The sequence below is a fragment of the Parambassis ranga genome, chromosome 12 (genome assembly GCF_900634625.1).
Source record: "Parambassis ranga chromosome 12, fParRan2.1, whole genome shotgun sequence".
NCBI classification, from domain to species: domain Eukaryota; kingdom Metazoa; phylum Chordata; class Actinopteri; family Ambassidae; genus Parambassis; species Parambassis ranga.
The window spans coordinates 9,954,367-9,980,996 of record NC_041032.1 but is presented as its reverse complement, the minus strand read 5'-3'; the positions used below and the strand labels follow the sequence as shown (position 1 = coordinate 9,980,996).

General features: G+C 42.1%; 1 protein-coding gene across 5 annotated transcripts in view; it reads left to right on the top strand.

Annotated features, from left to right (window-relative positions):
- Positions 1–22,189, top strand: part of LOC114443566 (mediator of RNA polymerase II transcription subunit 13-like) — a 60,012-nt gene extending 37,823 nt beyond the window's left edge. The window contains exons 4-31 of one of the 5 annotated variants that reach the window (XM_028417730.1): positions 997–1,080; positions 8,469–8,614; positions 8,981–9,181; positions 10,017–10,181; positions 10,307–10,460; positions 10,564–10,668; positions 10,812–11,468; positions 11,596–11,809; positions 12,076–12,154; positions 12,245–12,366; positions 12,547–12,643; positions 12,802–13,019; positions 13,643–13,821; positions 14,143–15,071; positions 15,283–15,462; positions 15,565–15,794; positions 15,884–16,082; positions 16,163–16,451; positions 16,544–16,796; positions 16,886–17,074; positions 17,166–17,389; positions 17,486–17,628; positions 18,049–18,207; positions 18,483–18,647; positions 19,131–19,294; positions 19,828–19,992; positions 20,164–20,273; positions 20,377–22,189. In XM_028417730.1, the coding sequence (XP_028273531.1) occupies positions 997–1,080; positions 8,469–8,614; positions 8,981–9,181; positions 10,017–10,181; positions 10,307–10,460; positions 10,564–10,668; positions 10,812–11,468; positions 11,596–11,809; positions 12,076–12,154; positions 12,245–12,366; positions 12,547–12,643; positions 12,802–13,019; positions 13,643–13,821; positions 14,143–15,071; positions 15,283–15,462; positions 15,565–15,794; positions 15,884–16,082; positions 16,163–16,451; positions 16,544–16,796; positions 16,886–17,074; positions 17,166–17,389; positions 17,486–17,628; positions 18,049–18,207; positions 18,483–18,647; positions 19,131–19,294; positions 19,828–19,992; positions 20,164–20,273; positions 20,377–20,509 (5,953 nt within the window). In that variant the 3' untranslated portion in view covers positions 20,510–22,189. Of the gene's footprint in view, positions 1–996; positions 1,081–8,468; positions 8,615–8,980; positions 9,182–10,016; positions 10,182–10,303; positions 10,461–10,563; positions 10,669–10,811; positions 11,469–11,595; positions 11,810–12,075; positions 12,155–12,244; positions 12,367–12,546; positions 12,644–12,801; positions 13,020–13,642; positions 13,822–14,142; positions 15,072–15,282; positions 15,463–15,564; positions 15,795–15,883; positions 16,083–16,162; positions 16,452–16,543; positions 16,797–16,885; positions 17,075–17,165; positions 17,390–17,485; positions 17,629–18,048; positions 18,208–18,482; positions 18,648–19,130; positions 19,295–19,827; positions 19,993–20,163; positions 20,274–20,376 lie in introns of all 5 variants that reach the window. The other 4 variants (XM_028417733.1, XM_028417732.1, XM_028417731.1 and 1 more) reach the window with 4 other exon arrangements.
- The last annotated feature ends 4,441 nt before the right edge of the window (positions 22,190–26,630 follow it).

Here is a 26,630-nt window from a genome sequence, read left to right as displayed (position 1 = left end):
TCACTTGCTCAAGTACCCAAAGCTCTCCTTTCTGAGTCAGAGCCATCTGTTAAATGAAGCAGCACATATTTGCTCTCTATTAAGTTAAGCATCAGTGATCATCATAGGGGGCAGGCCGAATTAACCTTCCTATTACCTTGAAGCTAACTCCTTTTATAGCTTACTATTTCAACAGTAGAGGGATCGTTTTCACTATATCTTTTTTCCAGGTAAAACTGACCTCTGTCACAAACTGTTAATACTTATTTTGAATATCAATATTCAGAATAAAATGAATTTGTAAAGAAAGATTTTATATAAATATTTCAACATGTCACTGATTTAATAGCAACACCCAATGAAGCTAATGAGTGACAGTTAAGGCATGTCATGACCACAAAATATGTGTTGTATTGCTCATAATATTCTTTTAGGTATATGTTAATATTGCTCTGTTACTGTAGGGTTTCTTTGATAATGATGCTATAAAACAAATTCAAACTTGCAGTAGTGGCCACAGCCTGGTTAGAAACCCATGTTGATAAACACACACCAAAGACGGTAGAGCTGCGGAGTGGAAAGCTTTGGATAGCTGCGCCAGGCTAAGTGAGGAGGACTCCATGAAATTATTTTGTAATTCCTTGACCTCGGTCAAAGGATTCAGTGGGGAATTCACTGGCACCTGCACACAGAAACAAGTCAAAGCTCGGAGAGAGCTGTGTTTTGTCTGTGAAAGGAGCCTGAGATGAGGTGGAGCAGTGCACAGATGGTGGGATAGTCAAATGGGGAGCAGCATGACTGAACTGAACTTTGATGTGATCACATTTTGATCACGATGAAAGCAGTGGGGTTGGAAAGCTGCGTGTAAAAGTGAAAGGGAGATTAGCAGAAAGTTCTTTTTCCTTTTCCTGTGCACTTGTCATAAACTCCATATCTTAGACTTCAGCTGAGGGTTAAAGTACATTTGTCTAATGAATTTCTTTGGCTTTTCTTTCCTCCTACCATTCAATGCTGCAGATGTTTGATGGATAAGGGGTTTGTGAGGATCGGGAAATGGTTCTTCAAGCCACACAAACTGGAAGAAAAGTCTTTGGGCAACAGGTTAGTGCACATGCACAAACAGACACACACACAACTCATTCAAATTCTTTAGCATGTTTTTTGGCTCTTTCCTGTGCAGTATGTTAGCCTTTGAGAACTGTGTGTGTCCACGTGTGTGACCATGTGTGCATGTCACAGCGAGTGAATGGCTTTCATGTGATTCAGTATTTGTCAAGTCTCCTCTCCTTGATGTTCCAGCAGCTGGCTCATGGTGTGAGACTATTAAAAACCAGAGCAGTGAACGGTGGTGAGAGGTGAAAGCATAGCTGAGCTCTCATAGCTCTCTCTCTCTCTCTGGGTGAGGGGAGGGTTGTTGATGTGTGTGTGTGTTGGTGTCACGCTGTGTGTAGGCAGTGTGGGCGACAGACAGAGAGACTGAAACTGAGTAAAAAGAGGGGTGGGTGTGATGACAGTTCAACTTGTTGCTTTAGCCATTATAGTTCCCACTCTCTGCTTCATTTGCCCACTCCAGCTTTTCCTGCAACATTCCCTATACATCTCCAACACAGCAATGTTCAAATGATAAGCATTTAAATAACCGGCTCAGTGGTAACCACTTAACTGTCAAATGGCTCATTTTAGAAAATCCTTTATATGTTGCTTAGAGCCAACTAACACAAACATCACCCATTTATTGCCCATGGCTTTGTAGCTCTTATACTGAAAGCTATAAATTGTCATTCAGATGTAGTGCAAATCAAGAGATGCACTGAAAACTCTCGCTCTAAAAAAGTTGCTGACACAAGTGCAGTCTGCTGTGATGTGCTGTAGCAAACTTAGGTACTGAGAGCAGGTAAAAGTCCCTCAGTGAGGCACACTACGTGACATCTCCAGAGAGTGTGTGTGTGTCACTTCTGCAGCTTACTGTATGTCTGGGGAATACCGTGAGGAAAGCCTGATGTGATAGTGACATCTTTGTAACTAAAAGCACTGCACATACTTTAGGTGATAAAATAAAGGAAGGAACCTGAATAAAATATGATAATGGTTGCAGGTGCTTTGAAAAACACTGGAGGGTTCGTTGAGTGTCAAATAGCACTTTCCAGCACCACCATCATAAAAATAGCAAATGAGCTGAAAGTAGTTCATTTTCCATGTTCATTTATTTAGAGGTGCAGGGTGGGCATTTACCTGTATAGTTTTTGTTGTGCTGAAGGATGATTTTATTGAAAGGATGGACACCTAATTTCACATTCTACAAGTCAATACATATATTTGATTTCTAATTGCATTTTTTTTTCAAATTAGCTCTGATATTCTGCTCATGTTCACCAATTAAACTTCACCTTCTACACAAGGTGATCCCAGTTTTAATTACTGTGAATGCTTTTTGTTATTTTCTGTCTTTTGGTTGTGATATGTGTGTGCTTTTATTTTGTACATGAAAGCACTATGCTTTTACTTTGCATGGAATAAAGAAAGAATAATAGTAAACATGGATAAATGTAGCCAACATTGCAGCAGGTGGGAATGAAGTGGAGATGATTAGCAGAGAATTAAAGTATTGTATAGTACAGTGGAGATTAGCTGCTGTTTGTATGGGAGTTGTGAAGTCTAGACCAGTGTGCATACATAGTATAAACATGTTGAGGTGTTTAGAGGTTTTTTGCGTGTATGTGAGAGACACTATGTAATTTCTCCTCATTTCAACGACTCTGTTTAAATATGCTGTCTGCTGGTAACGCCCCCTGCTGAGCAGATCTTGACTTGTTCTTTCTGTGAATTATTGAACATCCTGAAGGGAAACGACACAGAAAGGGAGAGAAATGTTCCTGAACACTCACACACAAACAAAAACAAATAACACACAGATGTCTGTACATTTTGTGCCTGCTCTCTGCTGTCATTGTATGCATCACATTGTAGAAATGAAGGATATAATTTCTCCTTTCTCTAGTATCTCTGGTCCTAAATCCCTCTTTCTCTCTATCTCTCTCTCTCTAACACACACACACACACACACACACACACACACACACACACACACACACACACACACACACACACACCATCCCTTGTTCCCAGTGTTGTCCCACAGTTGACAGTGTGAGTCTTAAGAACCCCTGGCCATCAGTGTTTTCATGCCACAAGGGAACATTGCTCAGTTAGGCATATAATGACCTCCTGCCTCAGCTGTATCCACTTCCTTTGTCTCTTCTTCTCTTCCACACTATGCCATTAATGTCCAACAGGGGGCGCCTTGGTGCTCACATTAATGCCATGCTCCCTCACTCGTGCCAACTCCTGCGACTTGGCACTGCTCCCTTTGTCAGGCTTATCTGGTGTTTATCTCGTATATGTGTCCCTGGGGCACGGCGGGGATTGGTACATCCAGGAGAAGATTCCCAAACCAACCCCCGCTCCGCTCACACCCCCCCCATTCCCTTCTCAAACCAACACTCCTGGTCTCTTTGTGTCTGAATGGGAGGAAAGCTCTCTGGGTTGGTAACGCATTGCATCAGACACTGAGGGGAGCATGCAAGAGAGAGTTACAGGGATACAGAAAGAGAAGAGGAAGAGCAGGGAGGAGGCTTGTTGTGTGTGTGTATGTGTGTAAGCGCGGCGGCAGGGTAAGGCTCAGAGAAGGTGGGGGGTCGTAAATTAATCATTACTATAGACGGCTGAATGGATGTATTAGAGTCTCTGTCATTAGTTCAGTCAATTCTATGCATGCCAAGAACAGTACACAGTGTGTTTGTTAATATAGGCACTTTCATTTCCTTAATGACCATATTCTCATGCATAAATAATGGTTATGGTGTAACAGAGCTGTCCTCTTGTACAGAACACAAACAAGGTGCCTGGATCATTTTTTTTTAAAACTTGAGAAAACCTCACCTGCCCCAACAGAATGCCTTTTTAATACACTGCAAGTCCTCTCCTCTCCTTCCCTCTCTCCCTCCCCTCTCGTCCTCGGGGATGAATGACATTGAGATATTACCCATCTCCTAGGCAACAGACATTTGGTGTTAGGCCACACCACAAGGTCACAGAATCTCTAGAAATAAAAACAAAACATTTCCCCTTTCCTCCTGTCTGGATTATCCTCCACATCTGAACTCCTCTCCAAGTACATCTAAATTAACCATGTGTGAAAAATCTACGAGATTGGTTGTTTAGTTTTATTTGTATGCATAATTCAAATGTCAAGGTAAATAGATATTAATTCTCAAGAACACCAGAGAGAAAAGGAAGAACACAACCGAGTGAAAAAAAAAAAAAACGCCACCTGACCTAATTTTGCTCATGCTGGTAAAAACACGACAAGTCCCAGTTGCAGTGAGCAGAAGAAAGAAAGTCACATGTTCTTTGTCTTCATTGTGTGAGAAATTATGTATAATTTTGTTCGATTTAAAAGGATGAAATTTAAAGACCTCTGAGGCTCACAGATGTCATAGTAGGAAAAAAAAACGAGTGGGTAAAAGGTGTATGTAAGATCCTGGATACGGCATAATTAGGAGCCAGAGGATTTTTTTGACAGGTTAAAAAGGTGACTGACAAGAAAAATGCTGCCTTGAGTAGCAGATTGTTAGATGGACACTCGTAGCCTGACAGCCAAGCTATATGGATAAGAGCGAATGGCAGACAGGTGGAATGTAATGATGGGCTTGTAAATGACACTGAAAATGAATATGTGTAGAAAAAATAGCAAAAAAATCATAACAGCACTTTAGCAGTCACTGATAAATTAGACTATAATTGTGCTTCTCTCCATCGGCAGTTAAAAAGCTTATACAGTAGTTAATTGTGCTGATTGACTACGGGGACAGAAAGCCTGTGTGATTGAAGTAAATTGTTTTGCTAACTAAAAATTCATCATTATCATTTATTCATTCATGCATATTAAATATTTGGATTCACCTATTCTGCTTTGAAACATGTTCCAATTGTATAAAGCAAAAAGCAAATGCATGTGATACAGTGTTATGTTTGCAGGTGAGAAACCACTGAGAGTATGTGAGAAAAAAAACATACAAATCAATAGAGAGGATGGTGATGGTGATACATCACAGCAGCAACCTATCACTGGATCCCTTTTTTTTTAATTAGGACGAAAGATATGAGGTTAACAACCCATGCTTTTCCATTGGGCATCATTTGTGTGGTAACCCCCCCTTCCCCCCGGTTTTCATTTCCAATAGACTGGCATTTATTTCTGTGCTCATACATAGGGCTTACATACAAGTATGCACAATTTGTGCCCTTGAGCATGGCACCTTTTCATTGTGAATACACAAACATTGTGTTAGAAACAGTGGCTAAAGCCACCCACTGGGGGCCACTGAATAATACATCAAACTTGCTGCATCCCCCTTATGTTACTTTTAATAGTGCTGTGTGTTATGTCTGCACACAGTGCAAGTGCCAGTGAGCATATTAGGCATAATAGATGGATTTGCAGGATTTGTTTGTGTAGAATAAACACAACAATTGTGCTAGTGCAGTGCAAGGACTTTTGGAGCATGTGTATACATGCTGCTCACTAGAGGTTACAAGAGTGTAAACATCCTCTACAGTGATCCGTGTGCACCAGAGGAGTGTCTACACTCTTGTGTTGTTCGAGAGTTGTGATTGTGTGGGAAGGGGTTAGACAGCTAAGAGGAAGAAGATAACTCATAATAGCACTGCTAAGGTGGCAGACAGAACATTTATGGTGCAGATTAAGAAGATTAATCCTCCAGATTTGTGAGATTCTTAAAAAAAATACTATCAGGGCTGCCTAGTGCGTATGATAGTTAATGATATCCAAGCACAGTTATTTCATAATGGGCTTTAGATGCTTCTAAGAGTTGAAATAGAGGCTGCAGATGGCTGTTTTAGTGTGTGTTGCATTCCATCTCCTTTAATCTAATCTTGCTTTATCTTTTTTCTCGCTGGGTTTGACATGAGAGCAGCCCAACAACTGAGATAACAGTTGTCATTTTGTCTGCATGTGATTGTTCACACAGATGCGTGTGTGTCAAGTCCGTGATGCATGTCGGACATTAACCAGCTTCCCTGCTGGCTGGCTGGTAATGTTGTGAGTGAGGTGAAAAGACTCATGTTGTCACATGAACTCAACACAGCCCATTCTCACTATTTGAACGTGACGTTCGAACACAAACACAGTTTTACACACTGTGTGTTCACGTGTATTTATGTGCATGAAAGGTATCGACATGTTTGCTCACATATGATACGCTAAATTCAGCTAGTCACACAAGCGGATAGGCGCTTATTATATACACACAAATACACACATATGGAGAGTATGTGTCTGTGTGTTCTCTTGCTCTGCATTACCTGATTGATTTCACTATAAAATTATGCTCAGTAGCCACCCATTAAATCTCTGATCTCATCGATATGTGTGCAGCAATTGCAGTGCATGGCACTGAATTATTCACTTCCTCCTCCTTCTGTTGCACTCGTTTTCCTCTCACTCTCCATTTTTTACTATATCTTTCTTTCTGTCCTCCTAATTTCCTATCTCTCCCTCCATCTTCTGTCTCAATCTCCTTCGTGCATGTCTCTAATTCACTCTGTCTCCATCTTCTTTTTTTGCTGTCTTCCCTTTCTTCTCACACTCACTTCTTCCTTCTCTCCTGTACTGTCAGCCCTTAGGCAAGTCTCAGCCATCACTCCTCTTCATTTATTAATACCTTTACTCATACAGCCTAACACACACAGCTGCCTCACATCTCTTCCTGACCATTATCACACACATACACGCTACCAACTGACGAATGCCCCAGAGGATGCACAGAGCCCAGTGTGTCCCCACGCTCACACCCGCTTACTGTGCAGGAAAATGCCCTTTGTAAAAGGACAGAGAGCATCAATCTCCCAGTTGCATGAGAGCCTACAGTCTGATGCTCTTTTTGTAGTTTTGCTTTTTCTTGACGTGCATGTCATTGCACTTTATTGTAGTTTCAACAGATGTTAATTTGTAACAAAAAATGTGCACACATTAGTTTTTTACACATCTAATATAAGTATGTAGCAATATAAACAGAATTGTCAACATGAGAAAAAATACTCTAATGGATGCTTAATTTAACAGCCGTATTTAACTTGTGCTGCATCACTGTTAAATGTAGAGAAATCAGACCATCAATCAGCCACTGAAAAAAGCATTACTTTGATGGTGTGTCTTTCCACACGGTCTTATGACTTCATTCAGAATAATTAAGCCATGTAGAGATGCTAAATGTTTCTGCATTTTAATTATGGTTGTTTGTCTATATGTGCATGGCAGTTAGCTGGAGTGGTACTCTTGACTTGCAGCTGTTTCCCCATGCAGCTATATATAGCTCTTCATATGGTGGTATGATGCACCGAGGACAAGGTTGGAGGGCAGTGACATTGAAAGCATTTTGAATCATGTGTTGTAGAATTGCAAAGATGATGGACCGGTGTGTTGTGTGTGTGTGTGTGTGTGAGTAACAAAGAGAGGGAGGTGAGAAGGCAACATGTGCTTGTGTGCCAGTTTGTCGCAGGCTTGTGCATGCATATGTATGCACTTTAGCTCAGCTCTCCCTCCTGTGATTGTGCAGACCTGTGTTCAAACCACCTGCTGTTATGAGGGTATGTTTTTCTCTGGGAGCATCAGGAATGTTTATGAGGCAGAAAAATTGGCCTCCTCTCTTTCTCTCTCTCCTTCTCTTTGGGTGCATTCAGCGCCATCTGGAGGCCATCTGTACTAATGTCTGCCTCCCTCAAGACTGTTTAGTTCTGCCCATGAGTGACTGTGGAACTGGCCATTTTATTGAATTTGATGATCCATTACAGCTCAAATGGAGGTCCAGCTCCCTCAGGGCAAAGGAGATATTGCATAGGCAGGAGGGTAATCAGGAGGAGATTACAGTACCTGCTGACTTTATTGTTATTCTGATATATACAAACCAAAGTACTAAGGAGCTTTATAGATTAAAAATATACATCAGTGAAGCTGTCTGTGTAGTTAATGATGTCCAGCCCGCCCACTTGTATATAGATTGCAATAAGGCTGCAACAATTACTCCTCTGTGATTAAAAAAAGAGTGAAATGTGTGATGAACTACGGCCAGGCTGTGTAATAAAGAGAGCGCTGCATATGTAAACATGCAGTCATCACAATCAGTCATGAGCAAATGAGGATTTATACCTGCAATAAAGAGCACATGTGGAAGATGATCAATGAAGGCAGAGCTTAGAAAGACATGTTCTGAGTGTGGTCTGTAGGTTGTGTTCTTATCTTGTGCTTATTTAGTGTTAACTTTAACATAAAAACATAAAAAAGTGTTTTGTGTTTACACACAAAATATTTGTGGCCACAAATCAATGTGTTTATGACTATTACATTTCTGTTATTATTTGTGTCTACTTGTGGTTTTATTATCTAAACCTTCACTGTCCTCTCTCCTCAGTGAACACCTATCATGCTCCTTCTCCTTCTTCCTGCATGGGGAGAGCAATGTGTGTACCAGTGTGGAGATCGCCCAGCACCAGCCCGCATACCACATCACAGAACACCACATCCGCCTCGCGCAGACCTCCATCAGCCCCGTGCAAGGTGACACCACAAATCTATTGTTGGGGTTTTCTTTAGAGAGGAGAAAAATAAAATCAGGCACATTATGCACTGTGCAGTTACAAAGGTAGTATGTTATGCATGGACAATAGAATGAGGTGGTAGAGGATGCCTTTAGATCCTGATTAAACTTTCACTTTTTTGTCACTGCTTTCCAGAGAAGTGAAAGTGATCAATGTAATTAGTTAGCACCACTATCATACCTGTATATTGCATATTGAAGAAGCAATGCAACAGTTTATATGCTAAAAAAGATAAACAAATGTTAACTTGCAAAAGATAATGATCAGCAGTTGCTACATGGTTTGCATATTTTTCTATTTAACTTCCCTTTACATCTCTCCTCAGTGGTCCTGAGTCCGTACGGCCTGAGCGGCACTCTGACAGGTCAGGCATACAAGATGAGTGACCCAGCAGTACGGAAGCTGATGGAGGAGTGGAGCTACTTCTACCCCATGGTACTTCAGCAGAAAGAGGGCGAGAAGGAAAAAGAAGAAGCAGGCCGGGCTTATGATCGCAACTGTCACGTTGCTGTGGAGGTCATCGTAGGTATGGAAACCATATTAAGTGGATTCCACGGATTTCAAAGGTTTATATAGACAGAATCAATGTCCCGCATATTACATTATCACAAATCAGTCCAATGTAAACAAAACTGCAGCTCTTTCAGTATGAGAAGAGCAGTGAATACACACATTAGACTGCAGCAATGTTGCTCTGCAAACAGTGTGGGATCAACATCACATTGATTGCCCTCAGTCTCCATGTAGACACCCAGGCAGTTTGAGTTGAGCTATTAGTAGAATGGGTGCTTTGACTGCAATGATCCCTGTGGTCTGTTAGCATATCAGAGAGTGGTAAAGGGGGAAATAACTGGAAGGCAGGAGAGGAGCACCACAGACAAAAAGGAAGGATGGGGAAGTTGAGGTAAAAAAAAAAAAAAAAAAAAAAAAAACCCCGGGGAGTTTCTCTAACAGCTTTGTCTAATCAGTCTGATCCCACAGCGCTGGTTTGACCTGATTACAATCAAAACTCCTCTGGATACCACTGGCTTTTACAGCTAAAGAGGAGAGCCTGGAATAATATTGAAGGAGTGCATGTGAAAGGTTTTTGTTTTATCTGATTATGTTTTATATGAGCAGGGAGCAAGAAAGTATTTGATTGCATTATTGGATAAGGAGCAAGTACATCACATAAAGGCTACTGTATTTATCACCAATAATAAGAAATATCTGCAACATGTATTTGTATTTGGCAAAATAGTTATGAATAGAGATACTGGTGAGGGTAAAAGAATTTAGGCACAATGAAATCTTTCATGTTAAATCTGAGCAGCTGCCATCCACCTGTGTCATAACCAGGAATCATCTTTTTGTCTTCTTAGGTGGAGTAAGGATGACCTATCCAGTTGCTTTTGTGCTCATTGCCCAAGGGGACCTCCCAGTAGAGCAACCTCCACCTGTTCCTGCAGCTCAGGGCCTCAACAAGGAGCCAAACCACTGCAGTGTGCCACTGACACCACCAACATCACCAGAGCAGCCCTGCTCTGGTAACAAGTGCCTTCCTGCATCCAACATTAGAAATACATGTTGAAAGATTGATTACACCAAAATACCATGGTCTAATCCTCATTATATAAGAAGTGACAGACATCTGTTCTATCTTTTTTAGCAGACAGTGGCTTTGTGACGTCGGTCTCCAGTGTCCCCACACCAGACAGCAGCATGGGAATTACCAGCATCAGCCCAAAGCATTCTGGGAAGAAGCTGACTTGTCAGGTAGTCCATCAGGCCTGGAGGGAGTGTTATCTTAACCAGCCTCAGCATGTGTAAGTAAAACTCGAGTTTATGTCTTCTGGTTGGTGTGATTATGAATGTAGTTCAGGGAGGCAACTGAGCTTGTATCCCCATGGATCTGTTTGTTCCCCGCAGACTGAATCAACCAACTGACACAACTCCTCGGAAGGAAGTGCCAAATGGAGTTGCCACATGGGATTTTAACGATCTGGGAGCAAGAGCGCCCTGCAGCTGCTCTAGGTAGTACAGAGCCACACCCGAACTGTCCAATATAAAGTGTTATAAATATGTGTTCAATGTCTGAGCTCTCTTTTAATGGTGATGGATGCTACAATAAAGAGACACAAATAGGTTCTAACTAGATCTTTTTGTCTTCGTTCCAGATTAAAGCAGCAGAAGTTGAATCTGACCACCACGTCTACTGCCAACACTCAGTCTAGTGCCAACCCCACTCAGACCTCCGGTCTGTCATTGTATCCTCCCTCCCTGCCCAAACACAAGACCAGTGACAAGACAGAAAAGGCTGACAAACAGTCCAAGAGGCCAGCTGTAATTCCCTTCCACCATCGTCTATTCATTACACAGGAGACCTCTCTAGAACAGGACCCATCAGGAGGGCCCCAGCTCAGTGGCCTTGTGGCACTGGAGCCTCCTGTGGAGCCGTTGGTTGCTCTGTCAGGGTGCAAGTATCCCAAACCTGTTAACAATGGCAGAAAAGCATCCGAGTCTATTCTCCATTCGCCGATGTCTCCGCTTCCTCCCACTCTCAGCCCACACCCACGGGTACAGGACCCAGATGTTCTAGAAGAACCCATGGACATGCCTGTCTGTCCAGATGGTGCTTCAGGGTTGGGGGTGATTACCAGTGAGACAGCTGTGTATATGGCTCTTCTAAGGCAGAGGGAAAATGGGGCCGGCTGGTGGAGAGGATTCAGGACTCCCAGGACTGATAAAACTGATTTCAGGCCCCCTGAACTCCTCGCTGATAAACTAGAGGAAGCAAAGTCAGACACAACCACTGAGGGAGCTCTGCTAAGGAGGTAGGAGAAACTTGAATTCTACAATTTGTGACAGATCCAGGGAAACCAGATATGAAGCCACATCTATAAGACAAGCGAGACAGAAAGAATAAACCACTGCTGCAATTTTTCTGTTTGTCTCCTCCAGACTGTACGCAAAGACCCACAAGAGATTTAAAATCTCAGAAGAGAGGGTGGGGGACCACATCCACACCTTGGGCCTGTTCCAGCAGCCAGGTGTGGAAGCACTGCGAGAGAGCGGGGATGATCCCTACGACTTTAAGGAAGGAGACATTGAGTACACTTTCTCTACTTCCAAGAGATTAAAGGGTCAAGGGAGAGAACCTAGCAAGAAGGCTAAGGTACTAAAACTACTACTACTAAACTCCTCCTCGATGCAATATTGTGTTTTAAACTTGCTGTTGTATTGTTAGTCTTGTTAGTGTCAATTAAAGCAATAAATTCTTCCTGCCATACCATATTTAGTAGAAAAAGTTCCAAGGCTTCTAAACACCTGACAGTTAACCCTGAATTACCAATCCTTCCAACACATTTCAAGAATTTCCAGAATCAATGTATTTGTGACATTTTTATTGAACTCTAAATGTTCTCATACTTTATTCACCAGGGAGAAGAAATCACTAGCAATGGTGCACTACCTGATGGAAAAGATGCCATGTCAATTTTTAACTCTGCTCCAAAATCAGGTGTGAACTACCCCACATCATATTCTACAGGTGTCAAGTCATGCAGTGATTTCCAGCTGCCCTAACCTTATTATGTGTTTTATTTTTTAGAAGAATCATGTCAGGATGATGGAGCAGCTAAAGCCAATCCTTCTTTGACAAGAGAAAAGGATCTAGTTGTCAATATCTCTGATCTAGACAACTTATTTGATGAAGATGAGGAAGAGCTGGGGGTGAGACATCATCGTTTACATGTTACATTCATGCATATATTTTTTGTACTTAACAATTGAAGCTGCTGTTGCTGATTGGTAATTGCACGTTAGAAATGTTTCAGGTTAAGGTTTATTATAACCAGTGTAGAATTTAATATATTTGGAATATAACCGACCCTCTTGCATAATAATTTGTAGACTGTTTACCCAAATCAGCACTCAACCAAGATACCAGTGTCAACAGAAGATCGCCCCCTTGGAAAAGAAGCCAGAGTTGCAGTACCTTATCCATCAAGTGAGTGATAAGTGTTTAGTTCAGTCTCAATGGATTACATTTAAGTGGTTTCTTTAGTTTTTAGTCCGTGCATTCATTATTTCTCAAATCCTTTAAACATCTATTAACCACTCTCTCCTCTCCATGTCTCTCCTCTCTCCATTTCTGCCTCCTTTCAGCAGTAGCAGATCTCCAGCGGATGTTTCCCACCCCGCCATCTCTCGAGCAGCACCCAGCCTTTTCTCCTATCATGACGTATCGTGATACCCCAAGTCAAGAGCCCCCTGCAACCAGCGGGGTCGTTGATCACCTGCCATCGTTAGCCCCTAGCCAGATCAGTGACTACAGGATGGAGATGGAAGAAGGCATGGCTAGTCCCAGGCAAGAGGACGTCAAGGTGAGAACTCACAGCACATATAATGGTGTGTATGACACGAAAGCATAACAGGATGACTGGTGCAGATTAATTACTGCATCAAGCACAAGTCATTAGGAGGACTTGTTGGATGACTGGCAGCTACCTACTGAGCAGCTGGTTAGGCTCACATATCATGTTGGACCTGTTTCACTAATACCTTTAGCTTGCTAATTAGCTATCTGTGTTGTGAGTCAGACATCTGTACTGACTCCAGGCTCTGTGAGCTGGGAAATGCTAATTATAGTAGAATGCCATCAGCCACTATTAGGTACATCTGCTTGTTAACACAAACAGGTTCCAACAAACAACATTTATTGTTAGCAGAAGAACAGTAAACCTCTTCAACAGGAATGAAGACACTTAGTGGATTTAAATGTCCCTAAATGCCTCATTTTGTAATGTTGTTAGCAGTGTTGTGTAGGATCTTGATCTCTCTTTCCAAATGTAAAAGTTGAATCTTTTAGTTTATTCAGATGGCCGATATAGTCTGAGGCTGTGCACCTAGCCAGGTTATCACTACATTTGCACTAGCAATAAACACTCTGCTTCAAATGAATCAAAAATATCACCAAATGACAAACCTATACTCTCTTTTTACCCAGCCACAGATTTGCTCCTCCATGTTTGCTCCACTCCCCTGCTTACCCAGCCAGAGTCTACCACCACTCAAGATTCCTGAGCAATGCTACTACCGTCCTTCATGGGCCCTCTTGCCCAAAATGGAGCATTTCCCTTCAGTCATGCATCCCCAGAATTCTGCTTTCTCCAAGGATGGATACACGTAAGTACTCAGCTGTGACAACTTTCATTACTAGGGGAGGTCATAAGATTTTTTATCACACTGTTACTTTTACAGGTTTGTTTTATTTCATGAAAGCTTTTAAGAATATTTGTTAGAGCAGACAGATTCTACAAGATTGATGTTTAGTCTCACTATAAAGGGTGCAGTGCTTTGAGGATGGTCAGTTAGTTCCTTGGTTTTTCCTCTGTTGTGTCCTCTGTTAAACAAACTGTCTGAGAAGCAGCTTCTCAGACAGTTTGTTTAATCTTGTTTGTATGTCTGACAACTTACTCTTTTTTTCCCGATATGTGTGTTTTCTAGAAACATTCCTAGTGTCAACACCCTCACAGACCAGGAGTATGGCCAGATGAGTGCCACCACTGCCTCTGTGAGCACCACTATTGGTATCCTCCCATCTCCTGCCACTCCACGTTTCTCCGTGCCCACTCCACGAACCCCACGTACGCCAAGGGGTATTAACGCTGCAAGCTCAGGGCAGGGTTCAGTAAAGCAGGATGGTACTGAGCTTAGCTCACCAGTCTCTACCCCCTCCACCAGCCTCCCTCTGAGCTCTGTAGAGCCCCTAGCCCGGCCAGGACCCTCTCTGCCTGAGGCCCACAGCCTGTATGCTATCCTTCTGCTCTCAGACTCTGTCCTTAGTGTCTTTAAGGATCGCAACTTCGACAGCTGCTGTATCTGTGCCTGCAATATGAATGTCAAAGGAGCGGATGTAGGGGTGTATATCCCAGATTCTACATGTGAAGATCAGTATCGCTGTATGTGTGGCTTTAGCGCTATCGTAAACAGGCGACTGGCTCATGGCACAGGCCTCTTCGTGGAGGATGAGCTGGACATTTATGGTCGGACTTCTGAAGTAGGGCGAGCAGCGGAAAGGAGGCTGGCTCTTTGCAGACGGGACCCAACTATGGGAGATTCTAGGACCAAGAGGCCACAGGATGCTGCCCCTACATCCCCATCGGTCATGATACTTTTGCAGGAACAGTGCTCCCAGCCCATTTCTTCTTTGGCATCACTTCATCTTCCACTCAGCTGTTCCTGCCATGGCCGCAAGGGGGCACTTCTCCAAAGCTGGATGTCAGAAAAGCAGTGGGCAGACTGGAGTGACGCCTCTGTGGAGTGTTACAATGCTTTGGAACAGGGGCTGCAGTATGTGGATAACTCCACAGGAGGGAAAGTAGATCCAGCTGTAGTCAGAAGTACAGCTTTTCACTCTTGGCCTCACACTAATGGTAAGAATAATTTGGCTGTCCAACATCATACAGTGGGCTAATGTAATAATTTCCCCTCAATATCAGGCTACTGTAATTTGTTTTATTTTTTTTTTATATGCTTCTAACTCTAATGTTTTTGTATGTGTTTAATGTTTTTTGTCTGTAGAACCTTGTTAATGTGTGCATCCTTTTCTTTCTCTCTCCCTGTGTTGTGTGTTTGTCTGCAAAGTGTTGGATATGAGCATGTTGTCGTCACAGGATATGGTCCGTATGCTGCTGTCTTTGCAACCTTTCCTTCAGGATGCCATACAGAAGAAAAGAACAGGTCGGACTTGGGAAAACATCCAGCATGTTCAGGGTCCGCTCACCTGGCAGCAGTTTCACAAGATGGCTGGAAGAGGCTCCTATGGTGAGTCAATGAATTTATTGTTTTTATGTACACAAATAGTGCTTGTGTAGCGATACTTGAAATGATGCACAAACTATAAATATACCAATTGTGTTTTTTAAGGTTCTGAGGAGTCTCCAGAGCCCCTGCCGATTCCTACAGTGTTATTGGGCTACGACCGAGAGCGGGACTTCTTGGCATTGTCTCCTTTGGCTTTGCCTTTCTGGGAGAAGTTGTTGCTGGAACCTTATGGGGGTCAGCGGGACGTTGCATATGTTGTGCTGTGTCCTAACAGCCCCTCTCTGCTGGCTGCAGCCCGGGCCTTCTTCCAAGAGCTCAGTGCTGTTTATGAGGCAAGAGACTGGATCTCAAATCAGTGCCATGCTCAAAAATATACATATATTTTCAATAATAAATATGAAAAAAATGCGTCAATTTCTAGACATGCCGCCTTGGGAAGCACCGTCCTCTGGCGAAGGTGTCCAGAGATGGCCTTGTTCATGTGGGGGAAGAAGTGGAGCCAGAAAAGCTGGAGGAACTGGACGTGGACCAGTGGTTAACTGGACCCTGGGCTGGACAGCAGCACACCGACAACCTCAACAAACTCAAACTCTATGCCTATGCCTGCAAGCAGCAGCTAGGTGAGAATGCTCGACAAAGCTAATCTGTTACATTGTTTTCGCTCTCAGTGTGTGAAGATTAACATGTTTTCTTCTTTTAGGTCCACAGCTCTCAGCCCTGCCTTTGGACAGCAGTCTTCTGTTGCCTCCCAAAACCCAGGTTCCTGTAAACAATGCTTCAGCTCAGCCTGCATCTTCTGGGCAGCCTCAAGCTTGGGCCCCTGATGGAGAACAAGCTCCAGGTGCTGTAAGTTCAGCAAATGTGTCGACCCCATCTGCAGTGACATCAGGCCAGCAGGCCCCGGAGACAAATCAAGGAGGAGCAAGTGAATCAAAGGGGCCACCTAGTTCCACACCACCAACAAACACACCAGCAGAAAACCCTGAACTGTAAGATCAAGACCCACATCTCAAAGGCTTTGCAACTGGTTTGAACTAACAAAGTCTTAGTAAAGCTTATGTGTTCTTTTTTGCTTTTTCAGCTCTTCAGAGCAGTCTCGGATTGGCATCCACATTGTGGCTGATACAGTAGAAAGCTACACCAACCCACCAGCTATTGTTATTTACATAGTGGATGCTTTTCTAAGTTCAAGTGGAGGGAGAAGTGAAGGTGTTGAGGAGGAAGAAGGTGATGAGGTTGAGTCAGGGAGCTTATGGCTACTAGGGCTTCTTCGCTGCTACACAGAGATGCTGCAGACTTTGCCTGAGACAATGAGACCAGCACTGGTGCTTCAGGTGGGAAAGTTTTTCACTGGAGAGGTTTTAACAGCATTTACTTCTGATCAACATCAACACTTTTTCACATTAATTTGTATGTATTTCAGGTGGTGCCCTGCCAGTATCTTCTCCAGCCAGCTAGTGGAGAGAACCATTTGTATCTGCAACAACTGCGCTCCCTGGCTTTTTCCTGTTACTCCCAATGCAGACGTCTGCTCCCCCAGCAAACACACATCAAGTCCCTAACTGGCTTCGGCCCAGTCTCCACAGTCAACTCAGTACTCAAGAGTCCAGAGGTAAAATTTAAAAATCAACAGAAACATATATTTTACACATAACATACTACACCTATTATTACCCTTTTTAAATCTGATTTTCTTCATGTAGCATCCCAACCCACTGCAGCTGTACTGTCCGCCATTCATCCTCGGTCCGACTCGTCCCAAGCAGCCTGAACCGGGAGAGATCTGGGCAGAGCTCCCTCCTAAATACAACGTGCTCTTTGTGGGATACTGCCTCTCTCATGACCAGCGCTGGATTCTGGTGTCCTGCACTGACCAGCAGGGGGAGCTCCTTGAGACCTGCATTATCAACATTGATGTGCCCAACAGGTGAGAAATGGCTGCAGAGAGCAGTCATTTGATTTGCTATGATAATGATAACCGGTCTCCTTACTCCTAATATCACTGTTTTTATTCTCCCTTCAGAGCACGGCGTCCCAAGGTATCAGCTAGGAAGATGGGACTGCAGAAGCTATGGGAGTGGTGCATTGGCCTCATACAGATGACCTCACTGCCATGGAGGATTGTTATTGGTCGATTAGGGCGACTGGGCCATGGAGAACTGAAAGGTGAGGGAGTAAAAAAATGCTTATATTATCTATGAAAAAGTGCCTGCAGACCTCATCTCCAATTCACCTAGTTCCGAATTTAGGCAAAGACAAATGAGTTATTAGGGCCATTCATTCTGACTCGATAAAATGTGTCTCCTTCTTGCTCTCACACCATCATATTTTATTTTCTCGTCTTGGCCCTGACCAGTTATGATAACATATTTTTGTGTGACCTATAATCTTGGACAGGTGCATTCCTATATGTGCATAAATTATTGTTTTGATCTATGACTTGCTGTGTTTCAGTAAGTTTCATTTTATGTGTTTGAATCTATTATTTTTCCTTAAGAATTTTGTAAAGGGATCGAATGACCTGTGAAGTGATTTTTCTCTCCTTTTAAAAATATCTGCTTTTATGCTGCTCCCTCTCTCCACCAGACTGGAGCTCACTCCTCGGGGAGCACTCCCTCCACTCAATAGGTCGCCAGCTGAGGGAGGCTTGTCGTATGTGTGGGATCTCAGCTGCTGACTCCCCCTCCATCCTCAGTGCTTGCCTGGTCGCCATGGAGCCACAGGGCTCCTTTGTCATCATGCCTGGTACGAAACTTGTACAGTGTCTGCAGCAGAATCATTATGATGGTGGCGGTGATGTGTGGTTATAAGCACTAATACTTAAAATGGAGTTCACAGTCCATCTTGTTTATATAATAACAATAATAAAATAAACATGAGGAAAAAATGTAGCTAATCTAAACAAATATTAATGGAAGAGCTAGCATATATATATTTTGATTCTCTGTATGTCCAGTACATATGGCAGTATTGACAACAAAGCTGACTGAAAACATGTACCTTACCTGTTCTGTGTGCAGATGCAGTGACCATGGGCTCCGTGTTTGGCCGCAGCACTGCTTTAAACCTGCAGACGTCACAGCTTAACACACCTCAGGATGCCTCTTGTACACATATCTTAGTCTTCCCGACATCTGCCACTACCCAGCTGGCCCCCAGCTCCTACCCTACAGAGGACAATAATGGTAACAAGATAACAGTTATACTATAGCTAACTTGCCTTTAAAACATTAAGCTCTTGTTTAAATGTGATGCAATTTTTTTTTCTTCCAAGAGTTCAAATTGAGGCATTGGACTCAAGGATTGAGTCGGAATGTTTCGCCACTCCCCCAAGTGGCTTCTTCAGTTCTGCCACTTGGAGGAGTGGCGAAACGTCTTCAAAAAAAACAATCCTTGAGTCCACTTGCCTCGATTACACTCTTAGAAATGACTATGACCTGGATGAATGAGAGCATCCACAGATATGATGCAATTTTATACCAGCAGGTGGCATGCTTGTGCTATAAGATCTTTTTCTGTATCACATTTTTTTTTTAAATTTAAGACATGCTATTTTCTGAGAGTATAAATCAGTAATCAGTGATCCCAGTTTTTGGGTGCTGTTCTGTATGTGACTAACAAATTACTAATTAATTTTAACTGTGTTGTCATCCTGTCCTTGTCCTCAGATGACATGTTTGATCTTCCGTTTCCTGATGAACTGGAGAACGACATTGGCCACGACATGATGCTGATTACAGGAAACCTTCACCCTTCCCCCAACACCTCTCCAGTGCCCTCTCCTGGTTCTCCATCTGGGATGGGAATGGGATCACATTTCCAGCACACCAGGGTGAGTCAGGGATTAGTGGAAAGAATATTACTGTGGCTTGAAACAAGTGTCTCTCTGTAATTAGGATGAGTATTGGAAAAAAAAAACATACTTTGGGAGGTATTGAGGTTGAAGTTAAACAGGTTTATATTTGACTTTAATGTGTTGGAGCTTCTTCTATGCAATCTTTACCAGCACGTCAGGTGTTTTAACAACCAAAATTTCAAACAGCAATGACAAACTGTGGGAACAACCTGAGATGTAAAAAGACCCCTTTGTGTGAGCTCTGTGTGTATACACTACCTCATTCAGCAAGAATATGCAAATACAATGGTCAGCTGCAAAAGACTAGTTAATACCAGTCTTCAGATTCGGTTGCTGGAGCTGTAACTTCTTCTACTAAAACTAAAATTTTTTATTTTTTTTAAACCTGCTATGTCTAGTGCAAATGCTCCAAGATAATGTTTGTAGGTGGACGATTTGATTACATAAGCCATGGCCCTAGTATATATCAATGGTTGTATTAATTTGCTGGCCCTTTCCTGTGTCTGTAGAGCCAGGGAGAGCGCTTGCTGTCAAGGGACAATCCCCCTGAGGAACTGAAGCAGCAGCCACTGGCTCTGGGCTACTATGTGTCCACTGCACAAGCAAATGGACTTCCTCACTGGTTCTGGGCCTCCTGCCCACAGGCTGAGAGCCAGTGTCCACTCTTCCTCAAGGTAATGTGCACATGAGGGCGCAAAAATTGAGAAAGAGACACACAAAAAATGATCGATTAGGTAATGAAGAAATGCTGTGATTTATTTAGTTCACATTCAAACAGGTTTATACTTCTTACTATGTTATAGCTTACTATATTTGAAAGTGTGCCCTATGTCTCTCCACTTCAGGCCTCGCTCCACCACCACATCTCCATAGCACAGTCAGATGAGGTGGTGTCAGACAAGACTAAGAGGACGCCTCACCCCTTAGACTCAAAGACCACCTCTGATGTGCTCAGGTAAATAATGTTCACCAATAATCCTGTAAGAATCTGCTAAGTCAACACTGAGAGCGATAAGCTGTCTGTCTGTATGTAAAAACTACGTGTTTTTCACACACAGGTTTGTATTGGAGCAGTACAATGCCCTGTCTTGGCTGACATGTACCCCTGCTACCCAAGATCGCCAGTCCTGCCTGCCCGTCCACCTGGCTGTACTGACCCAAATGTACAATGTCATCTTGAACATGCTTTAGCCATGCAAGCTTTCAAGGACAACTCTGTGGGGGACCTTCATTTCTCCTGTGCCTATGCTTCATTCTGACCAGCAGAGAGCACCAGAGCTCCTCTGTTGATTTGGGTACATGGATTTAATGGCAAAGTAAATGATAGAGCAGGTCAGACTCTCCCATGCCTGGAATGTAATGACTAAGAAGATGCTCTGAACTGTCAGCTGTGTCACAGTGAAAACCAGGGTGGTGTGTATCTTCAAAACTGTGGCTTCAGAGAGGAAAATACACAGATCTACCAGCTGTGCCCATCTAAGCCGCTTTCTGTCCCAAATGGGCAGCATTTCTCGGTGGTGTTTGAGCACCTATGGATGACATTTACAGAGAAGCTCTGAATAATTTGTTGTTGTTTTTTTTTTTTTTATACAATCACCCCCATGAAATGGGACATCCGGCCAAATAACTCCATACTGTACAACCAGCAAAACAGCATGAGAACACAGACACATGGCTTTGTTACATCAGTGATGTTTTTATCTTTTGTATAGAACTGCACTGCTGAGTTTCGTGGGACATTGGCAGTTGGTTTCTGAAACTTTTACTACCGCCCTCCCTCTTATGAGTCCAAAGGGGGGCGCATTTGATAATGGCACTTTTTTTTTCCTCACCTTCCAAAGTGTTGTAGATATGAACACAATGGAAAATATTTGACCAGTAAAGACAGATGCGTTGTTTATAATGTAAGGCATACATTTACAGAGAATTGAGACTTATTTTTTAATATTTAAAACAGGAAAAATGAGAAAATTAAGGCCTTTTTCCCAATTGACTAATAATTGTCTTGGGATCTGAAATAAAAATTTGTCATTTTAATGAAATTGTAAAGATGCCATGTTTATAGAAATGATATCATGTCATAGAATTTGATATATATATATATATATATATGTATATATATATATATGTATATACATAAAAATATATTACCTCTTCTAAGCAGGCACTTAATGATAAGAAGGATGGGTGGACACAGTATAAACATTTATCAAAGATGATGCATTTTAATTCCTTTTTTATTTTCTACAAACACTTTTCCTTTTTATTTAATGAGTTTAAATTAAATGGATGCAGGAGATACAGTATACTGTATATTTATAAAGTACTCTTATTCTGCTAAACTTGAAATAGGCAATAAAATAAAATGGTATTAAATATTTAAGAAGAATGCTTTATTTCATTGGCTTTCCTAAATGATGTCAAGCAAACCATTAGAAAGGCCTGTTTAAAGCTTCCCTCAGTCTGCTCTTTGTTAGCATGTTTGTATATATATATAATGAAGATATATATATATATATGCACACACAAACACGCACACACACACACACACTTTTCAGCTGTGTTTTTCAGAATTTCTTGTATATTTCATGCTGGTTGGTTTACTTTAAAGCAATTCATATCAAAGTTGTTTTTCGTTCTTTTTTGCTATGAGCTTTTTTAATATACAGTATACGGTGCAAAACTCATTTAATTAACAGCCAAGAGGTAAAATTGCCAAGTAAGTCTACACAAATGTACAGACAAGGGCGGGTTTGCAAAGATTTGTTACATCTGTCATCACTTTGAATATTGAACAGATCCACTTTAGTGTAAGAGATCTGTTACTTTTACACTCTTTTTTTAGTAAATTATTAAAACTCTTGAAAATGATGATGAGTTCAGTGTCCTCCTTTTGGTACAAAAGAGTTAATTTATGTATGTTTTCATATCCTTTATATTTTTAATACATTTAAGTCGATTTTTGTGCCAATTTGTTGTAATAGTTACAGATATTCTGAATATAATTGAGTACTCTACCAACCACTGACAAATTCAAAGCTACATTTGTGAATAACTTACAGCAACAGCTGTAAGAGCAATCATGCTGTACCAGTGCCTAATAAGCTGTGTGATGAGGGTGATAAGGATTTTTTTACAGTGCTGTTAAGAGGTGTGAACATCTGTCTTCCATATTACAACAGCAAGCAGATTATCTCTAAGCCTTGTCATAACAATAAGCACTGTAGCCTCCAGGGTAAATAAGACAGAATGTGGAAATAAGATGACGCCTGACCTTTGAAGAAGACAAAATGGTGCAGTACAGGGACTATTCACTGGCATGTGTTGCAAAGCATTAAAAATACTAACTCTAAAGTGTCACATTGGACTCTGACTGTCCTCATAATGATGATTGCTTGAAGCTCACAGTAGATTTATTGACATCCTCACCAAAAGAACATCAAGCACTAAAGCACAAACACAAAAACATTTATTTCCTGGTCCTTACTTCCTATTTTTCCTGCTTCCTAAGTTCACCTGTGACCTATTTTTTGAAGTACCACTAAGAGGCGCTCCCGGGAAAATCCAGCACAAGATTGATTTTATACATTTACAGACATACTGACTCTCAGATTTTTAAGAATTATGAGAAACAGCATCAAAACCAAGGGGAGGTGTAATGACCTGTTTACAGAGTCATATTAGGAGGACTTGTCTACCATTAGGGGACAAAAGCACTTGACGTTTTGAGGTCTATAATGTCCTCTAAAGATACAAATACATAACTGTGTTTGTGTGTGTGTGTTTAAGGTTGTGAAGGACTGCATATGATAAATACTAAATACATTTGTCAAATGTTACGTACTTTTAAATGAGTGTATTGCATATAATTATTCTAAAGGATGTACTCTTGGTAAGAGGTACGCACCATGCTCCTTTTGTGTGATGTAGTGGGGGGACTAAGAATATGTGGAGACAACAGAGAAAAAGAGATTGTGAAGGAGGTTCTATTTGACCGTCAGGGTCACATAAAATCACTGAGTGGAAAACTGCATTTCAAAAGGACCTCAGAAAGCATAGTGGACAACAAAACTAGGGAAAAAAGTCAGTCTCTGAGGGACTGGGCAGCTCGAGGACACCATGAATGAAAAGGAGTGGGTAGCTGAAGAGTAAAAGCCGCTGAAGAGTCACTTGTCGTGGTAGGGCTGTCTAATGGCCATCACAACTGGAGGAAGTGGACTCTTAATTGACTGCAATGTGTTTTCCACAGATGGCCTATTAAACCATGGCCATTCACCTGTTATCTGGCTTGCCAAGTGCTTTTTTGCAGCCAAATGGGCTACAGACTGGACAAAAGAGGACAGGGTCTGGTTTGACATAGCATTAGTGCAAACACAGTTAGAAGTCAATTATGTCTTATGCAGCGTTTCTGCCAGCAGTGCACCACATGGGATGACAAGGTTGTTGTAAAAAAAAAAAAACAGTCCTAACATTATGGATTGTTATGTGTGAAGAATGACATTGTTTAAATTGTGTAAATTTATTGAAATATATTTCAGTTTACTATTTTAGAATACCACTATTTACAACTTAAACTATTGCAAGAGTAGATCTGCACCTAAGAACAAAATGAAAGAATGAACTAGTGAAAAGCCACTACTAAAAACAGTTTGTGCACTTTCATGATTACTATAATGGCTTATCAATATGCTTCTAATTGACAGCATGTATTGTGTCATATTCATGTATGTGCACGTGTATCTTAACAGAATTAACCATTGGGTTTCCCTGAACTCAAAGGTGTACAAAGCCAGTCTGTCACAGTGGATGACCCATGAAAGTGCTCCTCTTGCAGGTGTGACTTTAGCAAGGCAGAGCCATATGCTGTTTTGACATGTTCTCTCCCTCTAAAGTGGAGACAGCTGGGGGTCGCAGCTTCACACTGCTTTGTAGATAGTTGGAACGCTGCTGATCTTCCTAGAGCTACAGAGAGAGGCAGAGAGACCCACACTCTTCGTGGATACCTTGTTGTCTGTCACATGGCACAATTTAGCCTGGTGGTCATGTGGGAGGTTGGGCAATGTGGTAGGTCCTGACCATTGACAGTAAAAACTATGGACAGAGCTTCCGTGACGTCACCCGTTTGTTTCTGAAGAGCCGTTTTGAGGCTCGGTGGGAGGTTCCGGGACGTGATGACCGCCGCCATGTTGACAGCGTCACGTCCGCCAAAACTCTCAAATATGGACAAAAAGGGGGAGCACGAGCGGGGTTTAGGGGGGCGGACGATCGTGGGAGCAGGAAACTCACGCTGTGATACGTCAACTGTCTGTCACTCAAGCGGCAACGCCCATAATTAGGCGTAATTTTAAGTCCCAATACAATTGAAACTTTCTGCTGTGAAGGCGGCCATTTTAACATGGGAGTCTATGGGAAATTACTCGCTTTTGGAGCCAACCCCCAGCTGTTGCAGCGTGAATTACAAGTTTTGACACTTCTGCATGGGCTTCCACTTTGAGCCCCGAAGGTTGCCGCTTGGTCCTGACACACCAGCTGAGTCAGTAAAGCACAGTGTACAGGAGCTGTGGGTGGTACAGGGTCACTGTCAGCACCATCTAGTGTGGGAGTTAGTGTAGTTGCACATTTTAAGGGACAGGGATTGTCTCACTTTTGGAACCAGCCTCAAGTGGCCATTTGAGGAATTGCAGTTTTTGGTGTTTGTTTTTTCAGTGATGCTCGGTGTAGTTCAGTGATGAAATCACATTTTGACATCTGGTAATTCCTTCTCATTCTATCCAGATGTATTAGATCATTATTATTTGCTTGATTAATACTATTGTTAAAAACAAAAACATGCTAAAGCAGTAAAATCTACTCAAGTTGCCACATTATAATGAAGGAGAAACAACTAAAAACCTACTTACCAGACGATGATGTCTTCCTGGAAAAATGGCACATAGTTACTGCACACAACATTTGGGTGATCTGGCCCTCAAAAATCTTCATAAAGTCTCCATTTAAAATGTGATCTAATAGTGCTGTTATCCATCTAAATTTTAATAATGGGAGGAAATGTGCAAATAAAAATATCTCCTCCCATTACATCAACAGAAGACCTCAGATGTTATTATTGGGCCATCAGTATTCATTTCAATTAGTGCCTGTGCTCCTGTCCTACAGGCCAGCTCCAGCCAAGCAACTCGTCAGCCATCTTCCAGATGGCTCCAAGGAAATGCAGCTCTTGGCGCAGCTTACACTCAACGTAGAGAGCCATCAACAGCTTTTGTTTAAAGGGTCCCCGCTGAAGCGACAGAACATCTGCCAACTCAGCACGGCAGCCAGTTTTAAAACATCTGATTTTGTCTGGGAGCACTTTCTGTCTCCAGCCTCTGCATTTGCATAAATAGTTTTTGTTAGAATTGGGGGGTGGGTGGGAGGGGGGGGGGGGGGCCTGATGGGAGCACAGAGTTTGCAGTTTCCTTTCCTGTAAATCTCTCATTGCAGGGTATTACATCCTTCAAAACCCAACGAGAACTCCACTTAACACTTTAGCCAATGTAAATAGAGGAAGATAAAAGCTGTGCAGACTTCAAAGCGATCTCTGTGTGCCCCTCTCTGCACACATCAAAACGCCGGAGAGAAAACAATCTGTCACTTATGTCGGATATAAAAGTTTGAAGGACATTAATCCCCTTGATGACTGTATGCCACAAGCAATCCATGGCGGCTGAGCAGTGAACGGAGAAGAAAACCTAGAATGAGGAATGGGATTTTTGCACTAACTGTAAAAATCACTACATTATCAATATATGAATAAACTGGAATAAATGCACTGCTGGATTAGTATGGGTCTGGAGCACACTAACATCTCTTGTACATATTTAGCTGCATCTTGTTTAATTTAATCACATGTCTTATACACTCTTCTTGGTTTCTTACTGGTTTCAATATGTTTTTGCTAGAGTTGATTATAAATTTTTACTGTTCTCTATTAAACATGAGTTTGGCTCCATGCATGCCTGCAGCTTCAGAGCTTCAGGTGGGGCCTACTGGTCTTTGGAAGGACTGGGATGAGGAGAGAAGGCTTCCAGAATAAATAAGGATGTCTTCTTTTATTGGATTTTGTTTGACCTCTTTTAACCTATCTTTAATTAATTTAGATTGTGTTTTTGGGGCTTAGTTTGTCAACTCTACTTCCTAAAAGCTGCTACATAACTAATACTGCTGTTTTGAAATATCATCAGCTGCTTATTCATGCAATAGTACATATATAGCAGCATTAGCTGGACACAGCTTTCGCTTGCTAATTTTTTGGGGGGGAATTGTGATAAAAGAA